The 24,540-nt window shown below is 40.2% G+C and overlaps 3 protein-coding genes and 1 non-coding gene across 4 annotated transcripts in view; all 4 read right to left on the bottom strand.

The window, feature by feature from the left end:
* Positions 1-251: 251 nt before the first annotated feature.
* Positions 252-3,287, bottom strand: mrpl28 (mitochondrial ribosomal protein L28). Its single transcript, XM_014991030.2, has 6 exons — positions 3,107-3,287; positions 2,287-2,600; positions 2,063-2,215; positions 1,834-1,968; positions 1,626-1,712; positions 252-619 (listed from the first exon to the last, which is right to left on the bottom strand). The coding sequence occupies exons 2-6, from the start codon at positions 2,569-2,571 to the stop codon at positions 524-526; spliced, it is 756 nt and encodes a 251-aa protein (XP_014846516.2). The 5' UTR covers positions 2,572-2,600; positions 3,107-3,287; the 3' UTR covers positions 252-523.
* A 767-nt stretch (positions 3,288-4,054) lies between these two features.
* Positions 4,055-4,141, bottom strand: trnastop-uca (transfer RNA opal suppressor (anticodon UCA)). Its single transcript has one exon. It is a non-coding gene; the product is annotated as a tRNA-Sec (tRNA).
* A 5,398-nt stretch (positions 4,142-9,539) lies between these two features.
* On the bottom strand, positions 9,540-15,645 carry LOC106920170 (proton-coupled zinc antiporter SLC30A1). Its single transcript, XM_014991029.2, has 6 exons — positions 15,535-15,645; positions 13,612-14,256; positions 12,111-12,356; positions 11,760-12,019; positions 10,849-11,036; positions 9,540-10,051 (listed from the first exon to the last, which is right to left on the bottom strand). Exons 2-6 carry the CDS (start codon positions 14,246-14,248, stop codon positions 9,736-9,738), a joined length of 1,647 nt encoding a protein of 548 aa, XP_014846515.2. The 5' UTR covers positions 14,249-14,256; positions 15,535-15,645; the 3' UTR covers positions 9,540-9,735.
* Positions 15,646-21,876: 6,231 nt separating this feature from the next.
* The window catches only part of ppp1r37 (protein phosphatase 1, regulatory subunit 37), a 39,568-nt gene continuing 36,904 nt past the window's right edge, over positions 21,877-24,540 (bottom strand). The window contains exons 12-13 of the mRNA XM_014991028.2: positions 24,436-24,516; positions 21,877-23,630 (exon numbers count right to left, since the gene is read on the bottom strand). Of these exons, the coding sequence (XP_014846514.2) occupies positions 24,440-24,516 (77 nt within the window). The 3' untranslated portion in view covers positions 21,877-23,630; positions 24,436-24,439. The remainder of the gene's footprint in view (positions 23,631-24,435; positions 24,517-24,540) is intronic.

The following is a 24,540-nucleotide window of genomic DNA, read 5'->3' as shown; positions in this document are numbered from 1 at the left end:
TATTTTTTTTTTTTTTAGATCTAAGGGCTTAGATTCTGGTTTCCTAATTGTTACCACATGTCTGTAGATCATTCAAAGCTCTCAGCTCAGCTCTCCATAATCTTTACATACAATGAGAAACATTAACGCTTCTGGATGAAGGTAACTGAACCATCATCTCATTTCTTTAGGCTTTTGAATCCGTCAGAACATCTAGTGAAATGCTGCAGCGGAGAAACGATTTAGGGGAAATTACAAGAAGCTGAAACAGGTTCTAATAAAAAAGTGACTTTATTTAATTAGATATACATCTGTGATCGTACGCCTCTGCCGGTTGGGAATATTTACAGCGTTTCTTTCTGCGATCCCTGAAGTATTTTATGCCAGTCCTTTGAAACTTGACTGAAATAAATAGACATTATTCCCTCGGGACTTCATCCTCTGCTTGCTTTCCCTGCTGTAGCGTCTCGAATCCCATCGCCGTCTTTAGCATCCTGGTGGCTCGGCCTACTTCAGGGTTCAGTCTCTGTCCGGTTCAGATGATTCACTTCTTCTCTGTGACATGGGGCTCTAAAAGTTTCTTGAGCTCAAGCTCCTGCACAAGCTTCTCCACCAAGGCCTTAAACTGAGGCTCCGGCTCCTGAAACGACGAGAGGCAGAACGAAACAAAGTCAATAACCTGCAGACGTTTGCATTTTATTGAGTTCATGAATGTGTCGAGTTTAAAAAGAGACGGATAAAAGGTGTATTCAAGTATTTCTGTAACAAAACTGTTAAGATCTTGTGATGTGGTGGCCTTTTAAAAAAAGCAGACAAAGAGGGAATCGACCAGAAACTCCCCCAAATGAGCTTCATTTAAACAATAAAATGTATTTTTTTAATGGCTTGGTTCTGCTCTTTTCCAGCTGTAAACATTGATATCATTGACTAAAAGTGAATATCTGTTGGATTAGCCTACATTCCCCCTCTCTGCTCCCCCAGTTTTCTTACGTCACGACAATTCAGATGATTTCAATCACGAGAATCTACATCAAAGGTTCATGTAGAAGAAAAACAGATGCTGCAGTTTAGGGAACATGGTGGTGAGCGAGGCAGGAGGGGCACAATCAGAAGACATAAACAGTGTTATTCTTTAAAGCTGCAGAGTCTTCCACACATGGTATTCATTTCAACAAATCATTGGACTGGACGGGCAACATACATGCATCTTTACTTTTCTTTCCGCCTGTATTTTATAACATAAACTCCCCCAAAATGGCCTCCTTTTGGATTATTTAAAATAGCATCCTTTATGGACTTTTGCTTTTAATCTGTTTTTATTAGTAATCTGACAGTATTTGCTTAAAGCAACTAATTGTATGAATGTGGATAAAAGTCAGTGCCATGATGACTATGACGTAAAACATGTCGACACTGTTGCTTTATTAGCAACATTTTTTTTTCAAAGCAGAGTCTAAAAAAAAAAAAATCTGTTTTAAATTAAAAGTCAGAGGCAAAGCAAAAGAATACAAATAACTTCTTCTGAGTTTTTTTTTAAATATATTCTACCCTTTCCTTTTGCAGCCCATCTATCTCAAACCTTTAGAGTTGAACAAACATTTAATAAAATGTCCTTCCTGTAACAGAAAGACAACAGGACTGGTTACCTTGTGCTCCAGCAGCCTCTGTTTCTCCACGGCCTCATCCAGGGTCAGACCCACCCACTCCGCCTCTTCCTCTGGGATCTCAAACTGCTGCTCACAAAAAAAGAAGTAAAAAAAAAAAAAAATTAAATTGGCTTTTTTTAAATATCTCTCCGGAAGAATTAAAGCAAAAATTAATTCTCAGAAGCCGCGTTAATTTGTGGTTAGGCACCTTGTATTTGTTGTAAACGGTCTCCCTCTTGACCGGGTCGTCGGGGTACAGCTCTGTGTCTCTGCGAGCCAGGCGGAGCAGCATCGCCCTCTTCAGGTTCATCCCCAGCCTAGAGTTCAGGTCCTCCTTGGGTGTCTGAAAAGCAGCGACCATTAAAAGTCAGGAAGACGCATTAATATGGAATAAATAAATAAATTCACAGTATGGCCCGCCCCCACGCTTCGCTTACTTTTAGGATATAAAAGTCAAAGCCGAAGGCAGCGTCGATGAGGTCCAGAGTGCGAGGCGTCACGTTGATGGTGAACTTGTGGTCCAGGATCTCACTGTACAGTTCTCTGCTCAGCACCTGCGGCTTCCAGACCTTCTTCAGGCGGTTGGACATCTGAGCGACAGACGGGTCACAGTGAACTTTGGATAAGACGGCGCAACCCGAGAGTCCGTCTGTAGACTTACTTTGTCATTGTTGGCATATCTGAAGCCGCTTATCCAGCCCTCTCCGCCCCACAGGCCATCCTGGGACTGTGGGGGGTAGTAGACGGGGATGGGGACGTCCTGCACCCGTTCCTTCACCCCGGTCTTGGGGCTTATTCTGTGCCGGACTCCCAGGGGCCTCCAGTGAACCGGTGTGGGCTCTTTCGGTTCAAGGGACTTCAGATAGTGTTTGGGGAGATGGGCGTAGATGCCCTGCTTCAGTTTCATAGCCTCCCACAATTTGGGGGGATACTTATGAAGAGGCATGACGCACGCGTTTACTTTGACAAATAAATCTGAAACAGAGGAGGAAGAAAATTCACAACCTTAACATTTATATTTAGTGGCAAAACTGCACGGCAAAAACACAAGGTATTTCCAAATCAAATATCTTAGTACACTTGAAATAAGATAAAACTAACAAGTAACTTTTCATCACAACACAGGGGTTTGTTTTAAGTAAATAATTACTTAATATTCATGAAAAAGAGTTGAGTAAATGAGAAATACTTTGACTATGGAACATTTTTTCAAAACTAATCCATATGAAAAAATACCATAGCGTTAATTTGCCTCTACAGCTCTGAACCGCCCCCCCCCCCCCAGTATTCAATATGGCTTTACTCTGTGTCTGTTATAAGAAAACATATTTGAAAGAAGACTATAATAGACATAGTCAGACATTTCATAATGATGCAGGTTAGCAGGAAGCTAATACAGATTAAGACAGCTACACAGGTTACTCCGCAACAAAAATAAAGCTTTACGAAATCTTCGACTGAGATAATTTCAAGGTTCTTACCGGGAACTTAAAAATCAGACAGCTCCACTTAAAACAGGTCCGTTTTTAATTCGCTTTATTCCAAAATTCAAGCCAGCAAGGACATCGTGCAGCAACCATCACACTGGTTGACTTTTCCTCTTGTTCTTCTTCTCCGGAGAAGTGAGAAGAGTGCAATTACAGTGCTGCCACCTCCTGTCAAATCAATGTCCCTGCGGCTCTCGTTCTCCCGATAATAAAATAAAATAAAAAATAAAAAAAAAATAAAATAAAATAAAATAAAATAAAATAAAATGCTGAGGTCTCAGCAATACAATGCATATGCTGAAGTGTCAAGGTTAAAATACTTCACTGCCTCAAAAAGTCTGTATTGGCGACAAATTTGGACTTTTTATGTTTGGACACAGTCAGAAAACAATTTTTTTCTCTTTCTCTTTTAAAGATTAGAGTGTCTAAATTTTAGAGCAGCCATTTGTAATTAATAATCCCACTCTGTCTAATCTTGAGGATTATTTACCAGCTACCATGTCTGGAATCTCTAGAATTGGACTAGTGTCAGCTGAAAATTAAATAGCTTTTTGGGTTGTTTTTGATTTAAAATTGTGTCTCTAGGTGAGTGGCTCTTAAAGTTTTCCTCATATGTACAAATTGTGAAAATTATTTTACCCAAAAAATATATTTCTTCACCTTTAATCTGAAGAGATTAATCAAAAGATGAATTTAAAGAGATTTGAACTTGGGAACAAAAAACAAGTGAATCCAAAATGTAATGTGAGAAATATCCTGTCAATATGTAACAAAAAAAAAATCACTAAAAGTTATATTTCACAACGAAAATATCATTCAGTATTTATAAGGAAGAGGAAGTCTCCGATTCGGCTTTTATTTTGAAATACCAGAAAACATCATAACGGAAATGAAAGTTTCTCGACAATAAACTGGTTTTCATATCTTTTGCTCCTAAATGGCCGCCCGAAAGGTGGAATTGAACCACTCTGCCGCTAAGCAGCTACGGGTTTGAAGCCCGCACCCCGGACCACCGAGGCTCATCCGGGCACTTTGAAACTGTCCGAACAGCTCTTTTATTACTACTCAGATTAATATCACTTTCACTCACGGTGTTACCTTTATGTCTTTAATTTTTCATGTAAATCTTTTATAAAACAATTTACACCTACCACAACTACATCTTACTTATCTTAGATCAGAATTCTCTCTTAATAAACCCGAAAACAGGGATGTTTTCAGCTCTGCTATGTGTTATGCAAAGCAGACGCGATTTGATTGGTTGGTTTATATTCTGAGGGTGGAGACGGAACTCTGTCTTCACAGGTGAAAGATTTTCAGTGAATCAAGTGAAACAGTATCATCGTGGTTCTGTTTTGTCAACGACTACTGTGTAAAATCTTTAGCAAGGATCAACATAGAAACCCATGTTTGGTAAATTTATTTATGCTTTTCATGAAGAAACAATGAAATTTTGGCCATGGTTGTATTTACTCATATATAGTAATAACACCCGTCCCGTAAAATACGGAATCGTCCCGTATTTGGTTGTTAAATGTTGCGTCCCGTATTGAACCTATACGGGACGCGATTCGTTCCGTATTTCTATAAATGTCCTATAGACACGCCTATCACACACATATCAACATTAAGTGCAACAATAATGACCAAAATAAAACACTGGTGGCGGGAGCTGAAAGGACCCCAGAATGCTACGGACCGACGCTGTTGTCACGGTTGCCTAGAAACGGAATCTACGCAGCCGCGGTAAGGTGCTATCAACCCGGGTCTTTTTAAAACGTCCTTGACCTGATACTCCACTGTCCTTAGAAGCAAAACCTCTCGTAAAGATACATACGTGAGTGGGAATAATGTTTGTGAGGATGAATAAAGACAATTTTCAAAAATGTGTCCATCGTGGCGCAGTGTGATTACCAGACAGAATGGATCAGGAGAAGAACTGTAGACACGTTAGAGCACGGGTCTAACAAGGAGGGCCTGCATCCTGCATGTTTTAGTTCTCTCCCTGGTTTAACACACCTGCATCAAATGATGGCTTGTTAGAAGCCCTAAGAGGAACATTGACAAGCTGGAAAGGTTGTTACTACAACCAGAGAAAGAACTAGAACATGCAGGATGCCGGCCCTCGAGGACCGACTTTGGGCGTTAAAGCCTAAAGAACTAGAAATCAGCATCTCTTCATCCCTCAATCATCTCCTGAGGCTGATATGGTAGAACATTTTATTATTAAGTTTTTTTTTATTGTGCTTTTAGTCGGCTATATTGGTTTGATTATTTGCTTATTAATAATATCAGCCAAAATAATACTAATGGTCATTTAAAGAACAACTCATACAAATAGACATCAATATTTCCTACTTTAAAAGGTTTGCTAATGCTTTCTGTATGCTTTATTTTGAAATGCTGATATATTTTATGAATTCAGTGTTCAGTGGTCATTTAATGTATTATTAATGCACCAGACACAGATCTGCAGCCCAGGGGCGGTTCTAGATGGGGCTAATGGGGTACCTAAGAAATTATACTAAATAAATATCTTATGTTAATACTCAGTGATGGATTTTTTTAACCTACACAATTTTACTTTAACAATTAATTAAATATTCTAGTGCTGCACTTTTAGCTGCTGTATAGAGATAGGATCACACTTTCCATCTGCCAGGGATCTTCAACCTGGATCTCTGGAGACAGATGTGGCTCTTTGGCTCATTTAATATATCAAATGATGAAATATTGCTCTATTTTTTTTTTTGTTTTGTTTCAAAAAACACTGACTAAAATACCAGAATGTTCACATAACTTTTATACTTTTGGCTGTCTGAGGACACATTTTGAATATTAAATCAGGTGTTATGATCAGTTACTCAGTACTTGAGCAGTTTACCAAATACCTTTTACACTTGTATCACCTTGTTGTTCCTTTGGAAGAGGAATGACAGGGCATGGATAATTTGTGAAGACTTCTGGCATCGTTCACAACAGTCAGCTGTGTACAGCTTACAGTCTGTGGTGATGCCAGACTGTTAAGTTACTTCCTCAACTTATTTTCAAAAGGTACTTTTAATCTGACAAGACTCATGAAGACATTTTTAATTATTGAGTATGACTGTCGCATCTGTGCTTTGAAAATGTCTGAACAGACCGACTAAGACTGGGTGAGTGTGAGAAAATATATTTTCAGGAACATAAACGAAACGTAGGAACATACACAATGATCACTCACAATGCTTTTATGAAATGCTGAGTGTAATGATTCTGTGTAACGACAGGCTGTTATAACCAAATGTTGTGTTTCTACATGAGAACCAACCATTCATTAACACATTAGTGTGGATTATCAGTCGTCAGGACAAAACCATCCTAATGCTGGTGTTGGTCATGTCTTTAGTTGGACTGATGTTATTACTCCTGTGCTGCAGTTGTTACCACATCTTCTTGTTTTCACATTTGAATTTCGCAGTAGGACAGGGCTTATGCAGATGCACATCTGGTTAGAGCTTATAATCATTTATTTAACTGATTTTATTTATTTCAAAGAGTCCAGACTCAAAGAAACAAATTTAATTCACTGTTTATCCCAGTTTGTAAACAAGGACAAAGTTTAGTTTTAGAACAAAAAAGCTAAGCATCAGTTATTTCCTCAGGAAATTAAAGGCTATTGCTTCAAAAGACCAACATGAGCTCAGTGTGTTTGGAAGGAGGATTTTTGATTAGGAAAAAAAGAGGTGAACAAAAAACAAACATGAAAAACGTCTGACCTCAAAATAGAAAACATCAAACTTTTTACTATTTCCACCCATTAATCCAAAAACTGACATCTGATCATCAGCTTGAAAAAAACATAACATTCATAACCACGATGAAGAAAATGTGCAGCAATTGATGCTAGGAGCAATTAGAAAATCTATAAAGATCCAAAAAGGTGTCTTTAATAAACATTAATGAGTAGATAGCTTTTATGTTTTATTTCATCACCAAACAGGGCATATCTCCATATAAAATTACCATTTAAAAAAGCACTCAAAGCTGATAAATCAGTTCTCTAAATCAGTGACGTACAGAATTTCAAAAATTTTTACATTTATTTCTTTAAGTCTAAAATATTTTGTGATGTTTGATACATTAATGGAAAAAAAACCCTAACATTTGCTGTACTTCTCCATTTATTCTGATAAAACAATGAAACACCCTAATAAGCAATGATCATCAGTGGTCATTTATAACAAGCATTAAAGCATTAAACATAAAAACTTCATAATAATATCAGTGAGCATGACACTATACAGACTCAGAACCTTTTGATACAAATACAAATAATTATTATTGCCATGACAAAATAAGTTTTGCTCAAAGAAGTAAAATCAAACCAACCAAAAAAAAGGTTTGCTTATTTGCTTATTAATAATATCAGCCAAAATAACACTAATAGTCATTTAAGAACAAATCATACAAATAGACATCAATATTTCCTACTTTGAAAGGTTTGTTAATGCTTTCTGTATGCTTTATTTTGAAATGCTGATATATTTTGACTAAAATACCAGAATGTTCACATAACTTTTATACTTTTAGCTGTCTGACGACACATTTTGAATATTAAATCAGGTGTTATGATCAGTTACTCAGTACTTGAGTAGTTTACCAAATACTTTTTACACTTTCTTAATTAAACCTGTTTAAGGTGTGCTACTCTGATTAGAGTACAATTTTGGGGTACTCTAACCGACCTCTATGCATGAATGATTGCTCTATGGATCACTTTTTAAAAACAAAAAACACCGCCATAAAATAATGTCTATCACTGCAGCGGACGTGAAAGACGTCCGCTGCAGTGACAGACAGCGGACGTCTATTACTGCAGACGTCCGGGCAACGCTCCGCGGTGGGCGTCCCTTCTTTTTATTTCTGAAAGGTGGCAACCCTACTTATATAGTAGAACTGTCCATGAACTGAAAAGTGCAACAACCTAAATATTGTATGTTGTTGTATTGTATAATATGATATTGTTATTGGAATGACAGCACTATTATACAATACCTACTGTAAGTTAGTCTTATGAAAAATAGGTTGGAAATAATTTTCTTCTGCTAGCATTTTCTATTTTCTCATATCATTTATCTTTACTAATTATTTACATTATTCTGTAAAGTACAATAATTTCCACATAGCTTTATATTTTTGTCTGTTTGATAACTTTATTTTGAACAAGTTAAATCAGCTGTTATGCTCAAACAGCTGACATGCAGTCTGGTCTGCAGTGACGCACAGAAGCCCCACTCTTCATCATCCATGGGTTTTGGATTTTTTTTCTCTCTCATCTATTAGTTTCAGAAAATTAATCTTGATTTTAAAAGATTTAAAAAAAATAAGCCATACCACCAAATCAACCAATTTGGGGGAATTTTCAGACTGTGGTCAAAGTCCCCACTCTCGCCAAACTCTATTCTGTGGGATCAGAGATGACTTGAGGTCATTGGTTTGCATCCCACACTCCTGATGATGAGAACGCAGTCTGCTGGTGAAAGCGTCAGCATACAGATGCTGTGGGGGACGGAGGCCATCTGGCTGGAGGAAGTGTGGAAGTGTTTGGTGCTGAGGAAGCCTGAGTGCAACGAAGCAGAGGGAATGAAATCTGTGGCCTTGGGAGGACAAGAAAATCCAATAAACCTTTTAATTTCACAGACTATGTTCTCTCTCTGTTGCTATGCTTATCTGTTGATGCATATATATTAGGTGTTTGGAGAGTTTTATATCATCAGAGGGATCAGGGTCTTGATTGTTGCTGCATCACTACAGTGCTTTTTATTAAAAAAGAAAAACTGCACCATTTTCTATAAAACAAGTCCATGTTCATTTTAATATTCTCAATCTATGGGGTGTTTCGCTTGTTTGTTCCATCTGTTTATTCTGCTCCATGTTTGGAAAGCAAAGGCTCGATTGGACATAACCCTAACCCCTAATACCCCTAACCCTAAGCCTGAAAACAAAAGAAATTTTACTTGGCAACTCAAGGCCTTGAAATTGGGTCTCAGTGTCTTTAAAAACTCCTGCTCTTTTTGAAACTCTGTCTTCAGGAAGTTGTCCAAACACCGCTCCTCTATTAACCCTTTAACAGCGTTTTTACCAGCACTGCACTGAGAAGCAGCTTGTGTAATGAGCTCAGCTGATGCTTAGCTCCACCAGGTGTTTGCTAATTGCTGCTGGCTCGTCTGAAGGAACTCAGTGGGGGACCCCCAGGAGAGGGTTGTTTCTGGAGGCTGCAGCTCCGAGGAGGGGCTTTGTCTCAAAGATGGGGCTAAGTCCACCCAGGCCTTTAGCACAGCTCAAAGGATTTTTCAAACATGCATGAAACAGTCAAAGCAAAACTCCAAGTATGTTTTTGATGAAGGAATAACATTATAACATAATGTAACACCCAAAAAGTCGATTTTACATAATACTGGAAATTTATTTAACATCACCCATATGAAATTGAAAAAGTAAAGCTTTTCCATAATCAAATAAAGAAACAAAAATGGATAGAAAATCTTTGGAATAACACCTGTTTATATAATAAAACTAACAGAGATAAACATTGCGCTATTTTCCGCCTTCACTTTCTTATATCAGATAAAAACAGAGAGTCAGAGGAACGTGTTCTCGATGACCAGAGTCTGAGGATCCTCCTTGCTCTCTCCAGTTCCTGATCTCTGAACGCTCTGGGTCTGCTCCTCTGTCCGTTCCAGGAGGGAGCAGCACATGCTGGCAGCACAGGCTTTCCCACAGGCCAGGCTGCATTGTGGGAGAGGACGAGAGCAGGGGTCCTCTCTGTGGACGAAGGTGGTGGCTTCATCTCCTCTGATCGAGGAAGAGGAGGAAGTGAACTCTGGCTGAATAGTGCTGCAGCTCACACCCTCGTTCTGCAGCACTTTGGTGACTCCTGACATCACATCAGCATAGCTGGACAAATAAAGATACATTAGATATACACAAGGCATCTATAAATAAAATTATGTTGAATTCTTATGAATCATACGTTATTTAAATTTTGTTTTTTGTTTTGTTTTAGTGGTGGTGCACGGCCTCTCTTCTTCCCCATGTAAATAATCGCCGGCACATAATCTCACATAGAGAAGTTAAATAAGTGAAGTGAGTTTGTTGCCTTATGACTGGAGGTTAACTCATGATTCTGTTGGTGAATGGGGCATCTTGAGATGAGGACAGTTTTTTTTAAAAGGCTGTTGTTCAAAAAAAGAAAAAAAACAAACAAAAATGCAACTTTCCTCTAAGTTCAACATAGAGACAATAACAGCAAACAGAAACCCTTTTCATGGTTTCCTGTTTTGCTTTGGGGTTGGTACTCTGAAATAAGAACATACTGAACCGAAACAACAATCAGTGAAATGTTTGCACCAACGCTGTCTGTGAGACATATTCAGAAAAGTTAAATCCAAAGAAAACTTGCCTGAGTGTAATATTTTATAAAATAAAAGTAGACTGTTAACCAAGCAACCTAAAAACTAATAAAAACATCTCTGCACATCTTATTTTATATTTCCCAGTGCTTCTCTGTACCCATCCCAGTTAGATGAATCAAAACCACAGCTAAGCTGAGATCTTCACGGCCTCGAACCAGCCTTCAAACTTTTTAAAGTCCAACTCCACCATGTTTAATCAATAAATACATTTCAGTCCGTTCATATCGCTTCAAACACAATGTCTGCAGAATCAATTGTCATGACAGAATTTGACTTCACCTGTTGGACGTAAACCCGGCGTGGCAGTGGACGTGGACAGAGGCCACTGTGAGCGACTCGGTCAGCTGCCAGACGTGGAGCTCGTGCACATCCTGCACCCCGGGAACGCCGGCCAGCCTCCGGCCGACATCAGACACGCGCATGTGTGGAGGCGAGACCTGAAGGAGCAGCATGCCGTACCTGTACACCTGAAGGGATGCAATGCAGAAACACAAAAACCAAGCTGCGTAATTTAGAGCAGGCCTCGTTAGTTGGCACCCTGAAAGGTGAGTTAAAAAAAAAAAAAAGTAAAACAAATAAAACCGATAAACATTCTGGGCACCTTATGCTTACCCAGTGATATGTTACTGGGTGACCATAAGAAGATGGGGCCTTGATGGGTTCTTTGCCCAGTTAGGGCCCAGATTTTCCCAACATATTACCTTTATGGGTTAATAAAATGGGGCCATTATGGAGACAATCCTACATGGGGCCCATTTTTCAGCCCATTTCCAACCCATATTGGCCCCACATGAAAATTTTGTTGGCTGGGTCTGTTCTTAGATCTGTCCGAACGATTCGGGAACAACGCCTGGATAAGACGCAGACGTTTCCTCCGATGGCTGATTGCTAGATGACGAGCGTTAGCGCTACAGCTGAATTATGAATGTATCTCATGTAACTGTTTACATTAGTCGCTATCTCGTGAACAAGCTTATTAACGTGTGATTTTAATTTATTTCTTATTTAACGGAAACACCGCAATTGCAAGGATTTGTGTTCCTTTGTAATGGCTGTAGAAAAGCAGGGCATCTTCAGTCAGTGACTTCTTCACATTTGTTGCAATACAGACTGCTACAGGAGTTCTTCCCTGCCCAGCGCCACCACTACCTACAACGTCTCTTTAAGGACATAAAAGCTGACAGAGTGACCTGCGGCACAGACGTTGCAATCAGCATGATGACAGCCAGCATGGAGAGGCCTGGGTCCAGATAAACCAGGACGCTGCAGGCTCCGGAGCCGTGCAGGAGCCGTGGAACGACGAGCGTCACCAGGCTGTTGATCAGAGCCAGGAGGGACGTGAAGAGTCCCTGGATGACAAAGACGAAGGACAGGAGGCAGAGGGCCCAGCGGCAGCTCCATCCAGACGATGGCTTGTCCGCTGAAGAGGGTTCATGTGTATTCTGGCTGTCTGTGATGGGAGGAAACAGAAATAGTTACAAAAATAAAGCAACGTCCACGAGCATTTTGGAGGAAAACGTCAATTATCTGAACTCTGTTACCAGGATGCCCCATGCACAGGTGGTAGTTCAGACTCCCTCTCTTTGAATGCGCAGCACTGCTCTCTGAGTCAGCGGTTTCCTGCAGCTGAAGCTCCGTTCTGCAGTCGTGTTGAGGCAGGTTGGGAGTTCCTGGATTACAGAGGACAAGTGCCCCGCTGTGGAGACAGTGGTGTGCTGCAGTTTGAACTTTGGACGGGACAGAGAGCTCCTCTTCGTCTTGGCCTTGGGACTCCTCGGCAGTGCAGACTGTGGGAGTGGAGCAGAGGAATGGAAAACAAGGCCCCGCGTGTTATCTGTGTTCCAGCTGAACATACACACCGTTCTCTTAGCGGAGATTTTTAAATCGAATAATAAAGTTCCTTTTATGTTTGCCACGTAACTGTTTGATCTTTCTTTTAAAAAAAATGCTACTCTGAGGTTCATAATTTCTAGCAAAAGTATTTATAATGTTTCAGTGTTTTTCACACTTTGTTCAGTTACAGCCACAAGATAAAATGTACCCAAATTGGGATTTCAAGAGACAGACCGAGGAAGTGAAGTTATTAGTTAATTAAAAACAGTGCAACCAACAAACTTAAGAAACCGATGAAGGACGAAGCTCCTCCTGGGAGCTGCAGCTTCCAGCCGAGCTCCTGCCTCACAGAACAGCACCCACTCTGCACATCCACTGAGCTGATTATGCGAGCTACTTCTCAGCGCAACGCTGGCAAAAACGTTGATAAACGCTGAATAGAGAAACGTCGTGGTGAGACGTCGATGGCAGAGTGTCGGAAAGAGTAGGAGCTTCTTAAAGAGTTAGAGGCCCGATTTCACTGTGTTAAATTACAAAATCAAATTTCTTTTGTTGTCGTGAGCAATTTTATAAACAATCTGAGGTAACACAGTTACTTGACTGTGCTATACATTAGCACAATGTGCCTGTAAAATATGTAACGCCGCCTCTTTAAAAGGTTTTGGCCTATGTGTGGCTGAAACCTAACACAAAACTTCATCATGAATGGTGAATGATGCCAGTATTAAACTGTGGTGTTATTTTTTATTTTTTTGGGGGTGGGGAGGGAGGATGGAAAGAAACAAGGCAATCCTGCAAGTAAAACCTGGTTAGAGGCTGCAGAACATTTAACACTGTGATGGAGGTTCACCTTCAAAACAACAACCTTCAGCTTACAGCCACATATGTGATTCTGAAGACAAGGTTATATTCTTCTTAGATCCACTTTAGATTCTTTGGCAAGACATGAAAATTGATGTTTGCGGAAAAACTCGATGTTGCAATCAAAGTATGCAAAAATATTGATTGAGAAGGATCAATAATATGTATATATCACGCTTTCCACACTTTTGTCAGCGATGCTAAATAAAACAATTCGTTATATAAAATCCATGTAGAAGAACTGGTATTCTGAACATGTTCTGTGTGTGATGAAAAAAAAGCTGCAAGTTAATGGATTAGTTTTGTTTCATTGTTGGAGAGGTTTTGAGGTGTCTGTGCTGCCATCACCTTTGTAGTTCATTTCAAGGGGAGGTTGAGTCTCCGCCCGCCGCCTGCAGCTTCCCGCCTTCTTATCCAGCAGCTCGTCCCAGTCCAGGACAAACAGCAGCATCTTATGGAGCAGACTGCCAGCTCCAACCACCACTGGCAGCAGGGGGTGGTGAACCGGGTGGGGCTTCACCATGAAGCCCATGATTTCCAAGAAGTAGGCGACGCACAGAGAGACCAGGAGGAGGTGGGAAATGAAAACACCCACAGCCCGCTTCCTGCTGTCGGGGAACGACAGGCCGCAGCTCGGAGCTGCTGGGGAAAAATGTTTTTGTGAGTCAATCGGTGCAGCCGGGTCTCGGCGGGGCTGTTCTCCGGCGGACTGGGCTCTGGGTGGAAGTTCGGCAGGTGGACCTGACAGTGAAGGAGGAGGAAGAGCCCCCGAGGAAGAGGAGGAGGAGGAGGAGGCAAGCGCAGAGGAGCGGGTGCAAGGTTTGACGAAGCCCTCAGTCTGGTGGAGAACCATGTGGAAAAGGATGAAAAGTGTATGGAAGCCGTCCACCATGGTGATGAGAGACTTACACAGCTGACTGACGGCGATCTCACACAGCAGCAGCAGCACGGTCAGCCCCATAATGCACCACTGTCGCAGCCTCATACCTGACACTGGGAGACAAATTAAGATAAATAAATAAATAAATAAATAAGTGTAAAGTTTAAAAGAGCACAACACTGTGCCTCATTTCGTCCTGCTACAACCACCTACGTGTTTTACTGGGACGGAACAACATAAAGTAAGTTTATGATTGTGAGTTGGAAGGAAAATTATAAATGGCTTTGTAATATACACACATGTTTGATAATTTTACTTTTACAAAAACACTAAGTTGTATTCTTGGCAGAAAGTTTACCCTGCAAATCACCCTGATTAAAAACTCTCCCAACAATGACCACGGTAGTGGGAGCATCATGCTGTGGGATTACTTTTCTTCAGTAGGGACAAGGAAGCTGCTCAGAATTGATGAGGGAATAAATGCAAGACAATACAAAAAAAACAAAACAAAAAACTTTTCAGTTTATTAGAGCAGAGACTGCGAACCAGACCCTCCTGTCCAACATCAGTGTCTGACCTCACAGATGCCCTTGGACACTCTCCTAAACCAAAACCCTCCCAAAAGAGTTGAAAACTTTACCTATAAAAGGGAGGACTGATCACATTAAACCCTCTGGATGATGAATAAGATGTCAATTAAGTTCTTACAGTGAAGCCCAAAATTATTCATACCCCTGTCACGTTTCGTCTGACAGGAAGTAGTATGTTCACGTTAACAAGAGTGGGCCAGCAAGAGTCCTGACTTAAATCTGACAGAGTATCTATGAACTAAAATGAGCTGTCAAACAAACAAACAAACAAACAAACAAACAAACAAACAAACAAACATTGAAAACAAGCAAAAACCTGGCCAGCAAATATAAGACGACTTTGATTGCTGTAATGAAAATTCAGCAAATGGTTTTGGAAATGCTTAAAAGTTTTATTTGGAGTACTTCCATTAGAAATAAATGTTTTAGTTGAGTGAAAACTAATTTGAATGTCTCTGTTTTAGTCATGCACTCCCTCCCTGACGGTACGTTTCACATGCATGGATTATTTAGCTAAACATATTGACATGTATTCATTTAGGCAGTAGATGCACATTGTTTCAAAGTCGAAGGGAAGAACGTTGAGATCAGTCTCCCACAGGACGAAGCATTTATGGAAAAAAAAAAAAACATTTTGAAGATTTAGCCAAAAAAAAAGAAAAAAGAAAAAGAAACATTCTTTCAATTGAGGGAATTAAAATATACTCCTGATTTTAGGTAACTAACTTACCAGAGTTCTATGCAGAACTTTTTTTCTCTCCATGAAACGTACACAAAGTAACAAATTTAAAATGTATTTACCCCAAAGAAGCAGACGAGGGAAGACGAGCTTAACTCCTGGATAGTATCTGTGTAACGCATGGATGTTGCTCCCTCTTCGGTGCACCCTCCTCCTCTTCCTCCTCCTCCTCCTCCTTGGCTCTAATCACAGTCATGTGAGCAGGAGAGGAGGGTGGGCGCTGTTACTCTCTCAGTCGTCCCTGTTTGCATTCCCCTCCTCAGCATTTTGGAGGGACACAATGCAAACCCACCAACACACACAGTCAAGCCAACACTTCACACAAAACTGTTTGCACTCAAAATCCCCATTGGACTGTCAAGGTTAGAAAGTAGGACCAGATCACATCAAGAACCGCATTATGGAGGCCTTGGAGAAAGATTAAGATAAGTTAAAGATGACGGTTTTAAAACTGATTGTTTAATTCATTTCTTGTTAAAACATGAATTAGCTGTAATTAAACATATTTCTTTGGCAACAGGTGTTCAGTTTTACAGGTTTACAAGTTTCCTTCAGGCAGTCAGCTGCCAAACAACTGCAATCAGGAAATCATTTAAAAAGAAACTGTCTGACAACATGAAGTAGACCAAAAGGGCCCTAGTCAAAGTATGGGCCTAAATCTGATTGGGAGGCTTCGGTGTGACTGATTAAAACAATTCAGTAGAGAAAATGGGCTAAAACACCTGAACTCACACACTTTGTATTCACTCTGGTTATCCTCGTTTGACAAGAAAGCAAAAAAGTTAAGAATCTCTGATAAATAGTTTTATAATTAAAACACAATTGTGCAAATTAACACTTTGCTTCTGTAGCGCTCTCAGTTTTTCTGAACACGATGAACTTGTTCCTTCCTCGATCAGTCGTTGGCCCCGTTTGTTTCAGTCCACTGGGTCGTGGATCAACAGGACAGATACGGGCTGACACTACAGATAAATCCCTACTATCCCCACCAGCATGCCAGCACATTCCTGAGGCATGGCCAAGCCCAAAGAAAGCCCAGGCAAGGAAGTATTTGATCGTCACCGTACCCAAACTGCAGACACAACAGCTTGGCTAGATTTCGTCATTTCAGGAAGCACAGTTGAGGTTAGACCTTTAGCTCGGGGGGGGGGAAACTATGTTTTTGCTGATATTTGTTCTGCTTTGGTCACCATGTAGGTGGTGAAATCTGTCACTGCTCTGATTTAAATTCATATGGCACTCTTTTAAAGATGGGGAAACATCTTACTGGTTTATGGACTTGGTGTGATGCTGTAGAAACGATGGAACATGTTTTTATTAGCTGTAGGAAATATGTGAATCAAAGAAGATTACTGAAAACAGAAACAGGTTTTACTAGGGAATTGAAATTTGAGTTGAGGTTTCTCAGTTAAATAGTAAGGAAAAGAGAAGCTATTTTGTTTCTTAAAAAATACTGGGCTCATTAGCAGAGTTTCAGGAATAAGTATTAGGATCCAACAGATGGCAGTAGTGCAACAATAATGGATGCAAGCTGCCGTTAAAATATAAAGAAGAAGAATCAACTTCGTCTTGTTCATAAACCCGTCTTTCAAATGGCAGATACATGCTAGCATAACTTCATATTCATATTCAGCCTAGCATGTGTAGCATTAGCCTCAATTTGTTTCTTTGTATTAAATAAACAGCAACATGCATGTTGCTCGATAATCAATATTTTTGATGATATTTGAACCAAAACTGTGTCTTTGAAGAACTGGATCAGTTTGTTGTTGAAGGACGGAGCTTCAACTAAAACCTTTTTCTATGCTAATGCTAGCTCCACTTGCTAATTTGACAAACCCAGAAATTAAAATGGGGTCAGCTTGAAGTCAAAGCTTTTAAGTTTAAATGTTTTCCCAGCCGTCGGTTCTAAATGATGTTCTTTTACTGGATTTGTTGTGTCAAAGACTATAAAGAACATAAAGAACAGTCTAAAAAGTTTTATGTTTAGGTCACAGTATCAGGAGGTAGATTGAAAAGTAAACTTTCACAGTTCACATCTTAATTTTCACTCAACTTTAGACATTAGAAACAGTGGCAGTTTTTCAAATGAGTGATATGGCTCTCCACCCAGGGCTATTTGACCTGGGGGTGTGTTACATCCTCAGTTCAAAGAAATGTGTGTAAAAAAAAAAAACACTAAGGTTTTTTGATTTGTGAAACCTCCATTCTTTATGTGAAAATTTCAGCATACAGTGGGGGGATGCAGCAGTGTGTCCCATCCATTTACATGGAAGAGATTCTGACATAAAACTGATGAACTTTTCATTTATTCCTCCTCTGGCTCACAGTTTCTCACCGATGTGGACCGAGGAGACGCTTTAGGAATTCTTCTGGTCGTATGACTGAAAACAGCAGCTGAACATGAGGAAATATTTTACCTCAAGCATAGTTTTGAAACCACACTCAGTCACAAAAAACCCCACAAGACAAACACAACTAATTAATAAATAAATACCAGACAAAACCAATCAACCTTTGTTTTCCACTTCAACACAACCTTTCTGCTTTCTCCAAATTATCAGATCAAGAAGGGAAACAAATGATCTCCAGTTTGAAGAAGGTGGTATATATACTGATTGCTCCCAGTTTAAGGTAAGCATGTTTTTAAAGGGCAGCAGAACTAAAGCACTGCAGCAAACAAAGTCTTACACATGACTTAGTTTGGTGTTTGAGAAATAATACTCAAAATCAGTGGTTGCTATTTTTATTTTCGTTTTAGATGAAGACATTACATAGCTGCTCAGTTAGCTACATGTAACCATTTTGCAGTTATTTTTGAATAAGTACTTCATTTTTATGTTTTCTTCTTACTTTCAGCAGCTAAAGAGACTTTTTCCAATGAACTAATCACTGAATGATTAGTTCATCATTCAATGAACTAATCATTTGTTGAATGATTAGTTCATTCATTCAATGAACTAATCAGTCCTGAAATAAGACCAAAGTCGGCAGTAGTTTATTTAAAAAAAAAAAAAAAAAAAAAAAAAACTCACTAAACACTAAAATAAACCAGCTTCTTGGCAATACTTCAGTCAACTCTACAACCCCTGGCAAAAAGTATGGAATCACCAGTCTTGGATGAGCAGTCATTCAGACATTTCATGCTGTAAAACAAACTCGGATCAAAAACATGATACAATATTAAGGTCATTCCAAAGTGCAACTTGTTGGCTTTCAGGAACACTCAAAGAAATGAAGAGAAAACATTGTGGAAGTCAGTGAATGATACTTTTATTGACCAAACACAGGGAAATAAATATGGAATCACTCAATTCTGAGGAAAAAAGTATGGAATCACTCAAATTGGAGGTAGAAAAAAGGACACACCCAGTCTATTTCCTTTCCCTAAATGGACACCTGCCCCAGATTAGATGTGCCCGTTAGTGTGCAGTTCAAAACACCTGCAGTCATGACACCTTGGAGGGCTGCTGGACGAAGTGGAGTGGCGAGAACCATGACTCCAACAAGAGAAATGTCCCTTGAAACAAAAGAGAGGATTGTGAAACTTCTTGAAGAAGGTAACCCTTCACGCATGGTTGCTAAAGATGTGGGCTGTTCACAGTCAGCTGTATCCAAGATATGGTCCAAACACAAACAGCATGGAATGGTTGTTAAAGCCAAGCGTACTGGTAGACCAAGAAAGACATTAAAGCGTCAAGACAAACAACTAAAGGTCATTTGTCTTGAAAACCAAAAAAGTACAACTAAACAGATGAAGCATAAATGGGAGGAAGCTGGAGTCAATGTATGTGACCGAACCGTAAGAAATCGCCTAAAGGAGGTGGGATTTCAATACAGGAAAGCTAAATGAAAACCAGCATTGACACCTAACCATAAAAGAACAAGATTCCGATGGGCTAAGGAGAGGCAATCATGGACTGTGGATGACTGGATGAAAGTTGTCTTCAGTGATGAGTCAAGAATCTGCATTGGACAAGGTGATGATGCTGGAACTTTTGTTTGGTGCCGTTCCAGTGAGATTTATGAAGAGGCCTGCCTGAAGAAAACAACCAAATTTCCACAGTCCTTGATGATATGGGGCTGCATGTCAGGCAAAGGCACTGGGGAGATGACTGTGGTTAATTCTTCTATCAATGCACAAGTTTACATTGACATTTTGGACAGTTTTCTCATCCCTTCAATTGAACAGATGTTTGGAGATGATGAAATAATTTTCCAAGATGACAATGCATCGTGCCATAGGGCAAAAACAGTGAAGGCATTCCTTGAAGAAAGACACATTCAGTCGATGTCATGGCCTGCAAATAGTCCAGATCTCAACCCAATAGAAAACCTGTGGTGGAGATTGAAAAAAATGTTCCACAAGAAGGCTCCAACCTGCAAAGCTGATCTGGCAACTGCTATCAAAGAGAGTAGGCACCAAATACTGTTTGTCCCTCATCAAGTCCATGCCTCAGAGACTAAAAGCTGTTATAAAAGCCAAAGATGGTGCAACTAAATACTAGTGATGTATTTTGAATGGTCTTTTGTTTATGTGTTTTTCATGATTCCATACTTTTTTCCTCAGAATTGAGTGATTCCATATTTATTTCCCTGTGTTTGGTCAATAAAAGTATCATTCACTGACTTCCACAATGTTTTCTCTTCATTTCTTTGAGTGTTCCTGAAAGCCAACAAGTTGCACTTTGGAATGACCTTAATATTGTGTCATGTTTTTGATCTGAGTTTGTTTTACAGCATGAAATGTCTGAATGACTGCTCATCCAACACTGGTGATTCCATACTTTTTGCCAGGGGTTGTAATGTAACCTTTCTCTAATGATATTGTAAATCTGTTCATTTTTCTCACAACCCTCCCTCTATTGGATCAGAACTGGATTGTATGGATTAGTCTGGCATTCCTGGAGGAATCCTGAGCCTTGTTCCCACCCGGCGCTCCACACCCTGACCCTCAGAGTGCCTCCGCGTTTCCCTCGTGATGAGGGGCCGAACGGGTTCTCTCGAGGGCTAAAGATCCGGGTTTTTTTGCGAGTCGTCGTCTGTGAATCTGTTCAGTGGCCACAAAGAGGCGCATCCATGTGACGTTCAGTCCGAGGGATATTTACGACTTGCTTTCCTCTCATAGGACTGATGAGATGATCCCGGATCACACTGGAAAATGAGCAATTGCAGAAGAGAAAGTACTAATTGAGAGTCAGGGCTTTAGCTCCAGGTGTGTTGAGGAGGATGGACTGAGTCAGTAACTCAAAGCTCCTAAGAAAGAAATGTTTTACCAGCTGGTGTGGTAAACTGAACTTTACTGCAGCACCTTACAGTGAGAAACACATTTGAGTTTGTCTATAGGACTGGATTGAGCTGATCACATGTTGTATCTTTGTATAGGATCTCTTTAATAAAGAGGCTTTAGACAATGTTTGTTGTGACCTGAACTATTATCCCTACAGAATACCAGTCTCCTGATGGCTACTTCCAACAAGATGAAGCACCACTGCACAAAAAGTCCTCCAATGTTTTCCAGAGTCACCAGATCTTAATCCAATAATGCACCTTTGAGGTGGAACAGGAGATTAACATGACAGATGTTTGTTGGAATTTTGACCCATGCCTCTTTACAGAAACGCTCTAACTGAATCAGGTTTGTAGATAAACTTGCAGATCATTTTTAGCTTTGCCCATAAATTTTCTACGACAGAGATCCATGTATTGGGTCATTGTCCATCTGGAAGGCCCATTTCAACTCAAGTTTCAGCTTCAAAGACACCTTAAAATGTTTTATTTCTTCACAATGACCTTCCTTCATGATGTAATCGTTCTTGTGAGGTGTACCAATCCCTCCTGAAGAAAAACACCTAAACATCATGCTACTATCCCCCATACTTAACATTTAGCACGGTGTTTTGTAGGATCCAAGCTTCTCACCTTTTCCAAATACAACACTGGTAGCTATTACCGAACCCTTGGATAGCTTCATCACACCACCTCAAGTATTTGTCCCAGAGTGCACCTGAAAACTGTAATTTGTTTTTTTGAGTATTTTTCCTCTCAATGTGGATAACGAAACCTATCAGCTCCAGCCAACATTTTCACAAGGTATTTTTTTGGGGTGGGGGGAGGGTTGGTCGATGCGCACATTTGGTACCCAAACACGTTCATCTCTGGGACAGAGAACCAGTCTTCCTCCAGTATGACGGCTAGAGATTCCCATCCTGGTCACACTCGCAAATAATAGAATAGTTGACGACGGCACCTTTAGGTAGAGACCAAGGATGGATGAACTACAAAAACAGAACCTACTCGGAAGAACTTCAAGTTTCAATACTTCCTGCTTTAACCTGTTTACATGTCGCTTTCCCACGGGACGAATCCCAGAACCTCAAACTGACTAATTCACCACGGAGTCGTTTCATTAATCATTACATGCATTTATTTGAGAGAAACAAATTTCGCCATACATATCTTTGTGATTACCAGCACATTTCAATTAAGTTAACAAATCATTAAAAATTTCTAAAAATTAAAGCATTACAAACAGTGTGGGCGGCGGGGCGCGGGGAAAACTACCATTTGGGTGGAGAATCGCTGTGGGACCGATCGCTGTTTCCGTGGAGGAGAAAAGAAAACACAACCTGCCCGTTTCTGCTTCTGGGGAACAAAAAGCAAAAAATGTGAAGGCAGAGGGAGCTGGACCTCTTCACAGAAACATTAAATGGATGTTTTAATGTTCAAGTCTCTTGATCTAAAAATATTTAGCTGTTGAGCTCATAATTCTTCTTCAAGTCCGAATGAAAGATAAAACAGCCATCAGCGCCCCCTGGTGGCCAATGATTCGCTTTGCAGGGCTTCTGCAGAACAAGAACCTCGACATGTTTACAGCTTTCTGCACCCCAGTAGTCAACCATTCAATTAAACCCACCATTTACTCTTATAATAGATTATCCCGTCCCGAAAAACGTCCTTTAATCTAAATATTTTCTCTAGTTTGCATATGAAATATACATCGAAAAGGGCGTCGGCTTTAAAAGCAACCCCTTGGGTAAAACAAGCAGATGGAGAGATGGAAACATTTTAAACCAAAAAGATGTCCAAAAATACAAAAATAAGTCATTTCTCAAAGCAGCTGAATGGGTGAGACTTTTGAGTAAAAGGTGAAAGACTGAGGGAAACAGAAGAAGGTGCGAGGAGTTTGGAGCTGAATAAACTCAGGGGTATAAAAACAAAACAAAAAAACATATCTAATCCGACTTCTCTTCAAATTGACATAAGTTCTGAGTTATGATTTGTGCAATTCTGTAATTTGGGATTAAATTCCTTATGCCAAACACAAAACGGAGGTTTCGATCGTGCAAAACGTGTTTCAATGTTCTCCGTGTCAAGATCTGGACAGCAAGTAAGAGGACGCGGATTCCTGAGGGGCCAAACAGAGCAGAAGACGAGAAAACACAGGGGAAAAAAGTCACTTTGGCAGAGGTCCCTTAGAGTTTTATTTCTGGTGGGGAGCAAGAGAGAGAGAGAGAGAGAGGAGACCAGGAGACACACACAAAGTTTACATTTACACAGATGGATAAACATCCTCAGGTTTCTTGGATACAAAAGCCTTTAACAGCAACTTACTCCCAACCTCGAGTGTTTTAAAGCCAGCAGGTCTGCTCAGCAGGGGGCCACTGTGTTTCTTGTCGTCGCCCTTACGTCTGAGTCGTGAAAAACTGTGAATCGATCTGCCCGAAGACAATCTACGGAGAGCGAGTAAGGGCTGTCAGAAAGGTCTTTGGTTAGTGTTTTACCCTCCGCTTCTCTGTCCCTGATCAGTCTGCGACTCATCGAGGCTCACGGAAACGTCACAGAAAGGGAAAATGTAGTGAAAACGGCGGGGGGATCCCTACGCCTCCCCCGAGCTTTTACGTGGGTGATGTAGCTATGGATGTAGAAAGACTTCCTATGTGTCACAGGTTGCGCTCCGTGTGATGCTGTCCTTGTATTTTTCATGTTGGGAGCTTTTGACTTTAACACTGCGTCATCCATCCCTTCGCAGGAAGCGTTGTTTGTTTGTTTGTTGTTGGATAACGTGAAGAAACGACAAAGATATTGTGGGACAGCCGGTCGTGTTGCAGAGCTTGACGAATCGTCTTAGTGTTGCTTCCATCTGTCCTGGCAGTCCCTGCAGGGAAACCAGAAGCGGAGACAAATCAGTCCTGAAAGCAGCAGAGAGCGTGATTCAACTAAACCACTTCCACGATTTGATGGAAAAACTGACGTTTGTGGTTGTAACACGAAATTAATGGGAATGGCATCATTGAGCATAAATACTTTATTATCCGACACCAACAGAAACATTAATAACTCAACGTACGGGTTGGAGAATATGGACTTCAATTTGTAGTGCTGCGTTTAGTGGTACGACTGATGATGATAAAAATGATAAGAACTATTATTTCTACTTTAGGTAAGTGTATGGCTGTGCCTGCATGACAGAGCAAATACAAATACTGCTTTTGAAAAATATGCATTTGTTATTCACTTTTTTAGGACAGCAGTCAGTCAGGAAGTGTGATTTGTATCACTAAACTGCACAAGGCAAGTCAATTTAATCATATTTTAAAATTTACTGATAGTTTCATTGAACAAATAGTGGATAAAATAGTAAAAATAACAATTCCAACATTATGGAAAGCTTTGTTTTTTTTTCAAACATTAACTGGAATTTATCATGACAACGATAAATCAAAATTCCTATTATGATAAAAAATGTAGTTGGATAACGATAAGACAGTCGTACTCAACGATGCTTAGAAAGTCTGAAACTTTTCTATTTCTCTCTCTAAGCTCATTTATCTTTTAGCTTCTCCCTTTAAAATATCCATATTTGTATGATATGAATATGGTGTATTCAGCAGTAGATTCGTCAGCACTTGGAAGCGTGAAGACGACGTTTGGCCAGCGTGTCGTAAGATGCAGATATTCACCAGTTTACGGCGCGTCTCTCCCGTTGTCCATGCTGGCCTCCAGCAGCAGCTCCTCCAGCTCCAGTGCACAGCTGGAACTGACTGCAAGGCGATGCAGAACAGATG

Source organism: Poecilia mexicana, unplaced genomic scaffold (genome assembly GCF_051168715.1).
Source record: "Poecilia mexicana isolate PSO_F unplaced genomic scaffold, ASM5116871v1 scaffold_13, whole genome shotgun sequence".
Classification (NCBI taxonomy): domain Eukaryota; kingdom Metazoa; phylum Chordata; class Actinopteri; order Cyprinodontiformes; family Poeciliidae; genus Poecilia; species Poecilia mexicana.
This window is presented reverse-complemented; position numbering and strand designations above follow the sequence as displayed.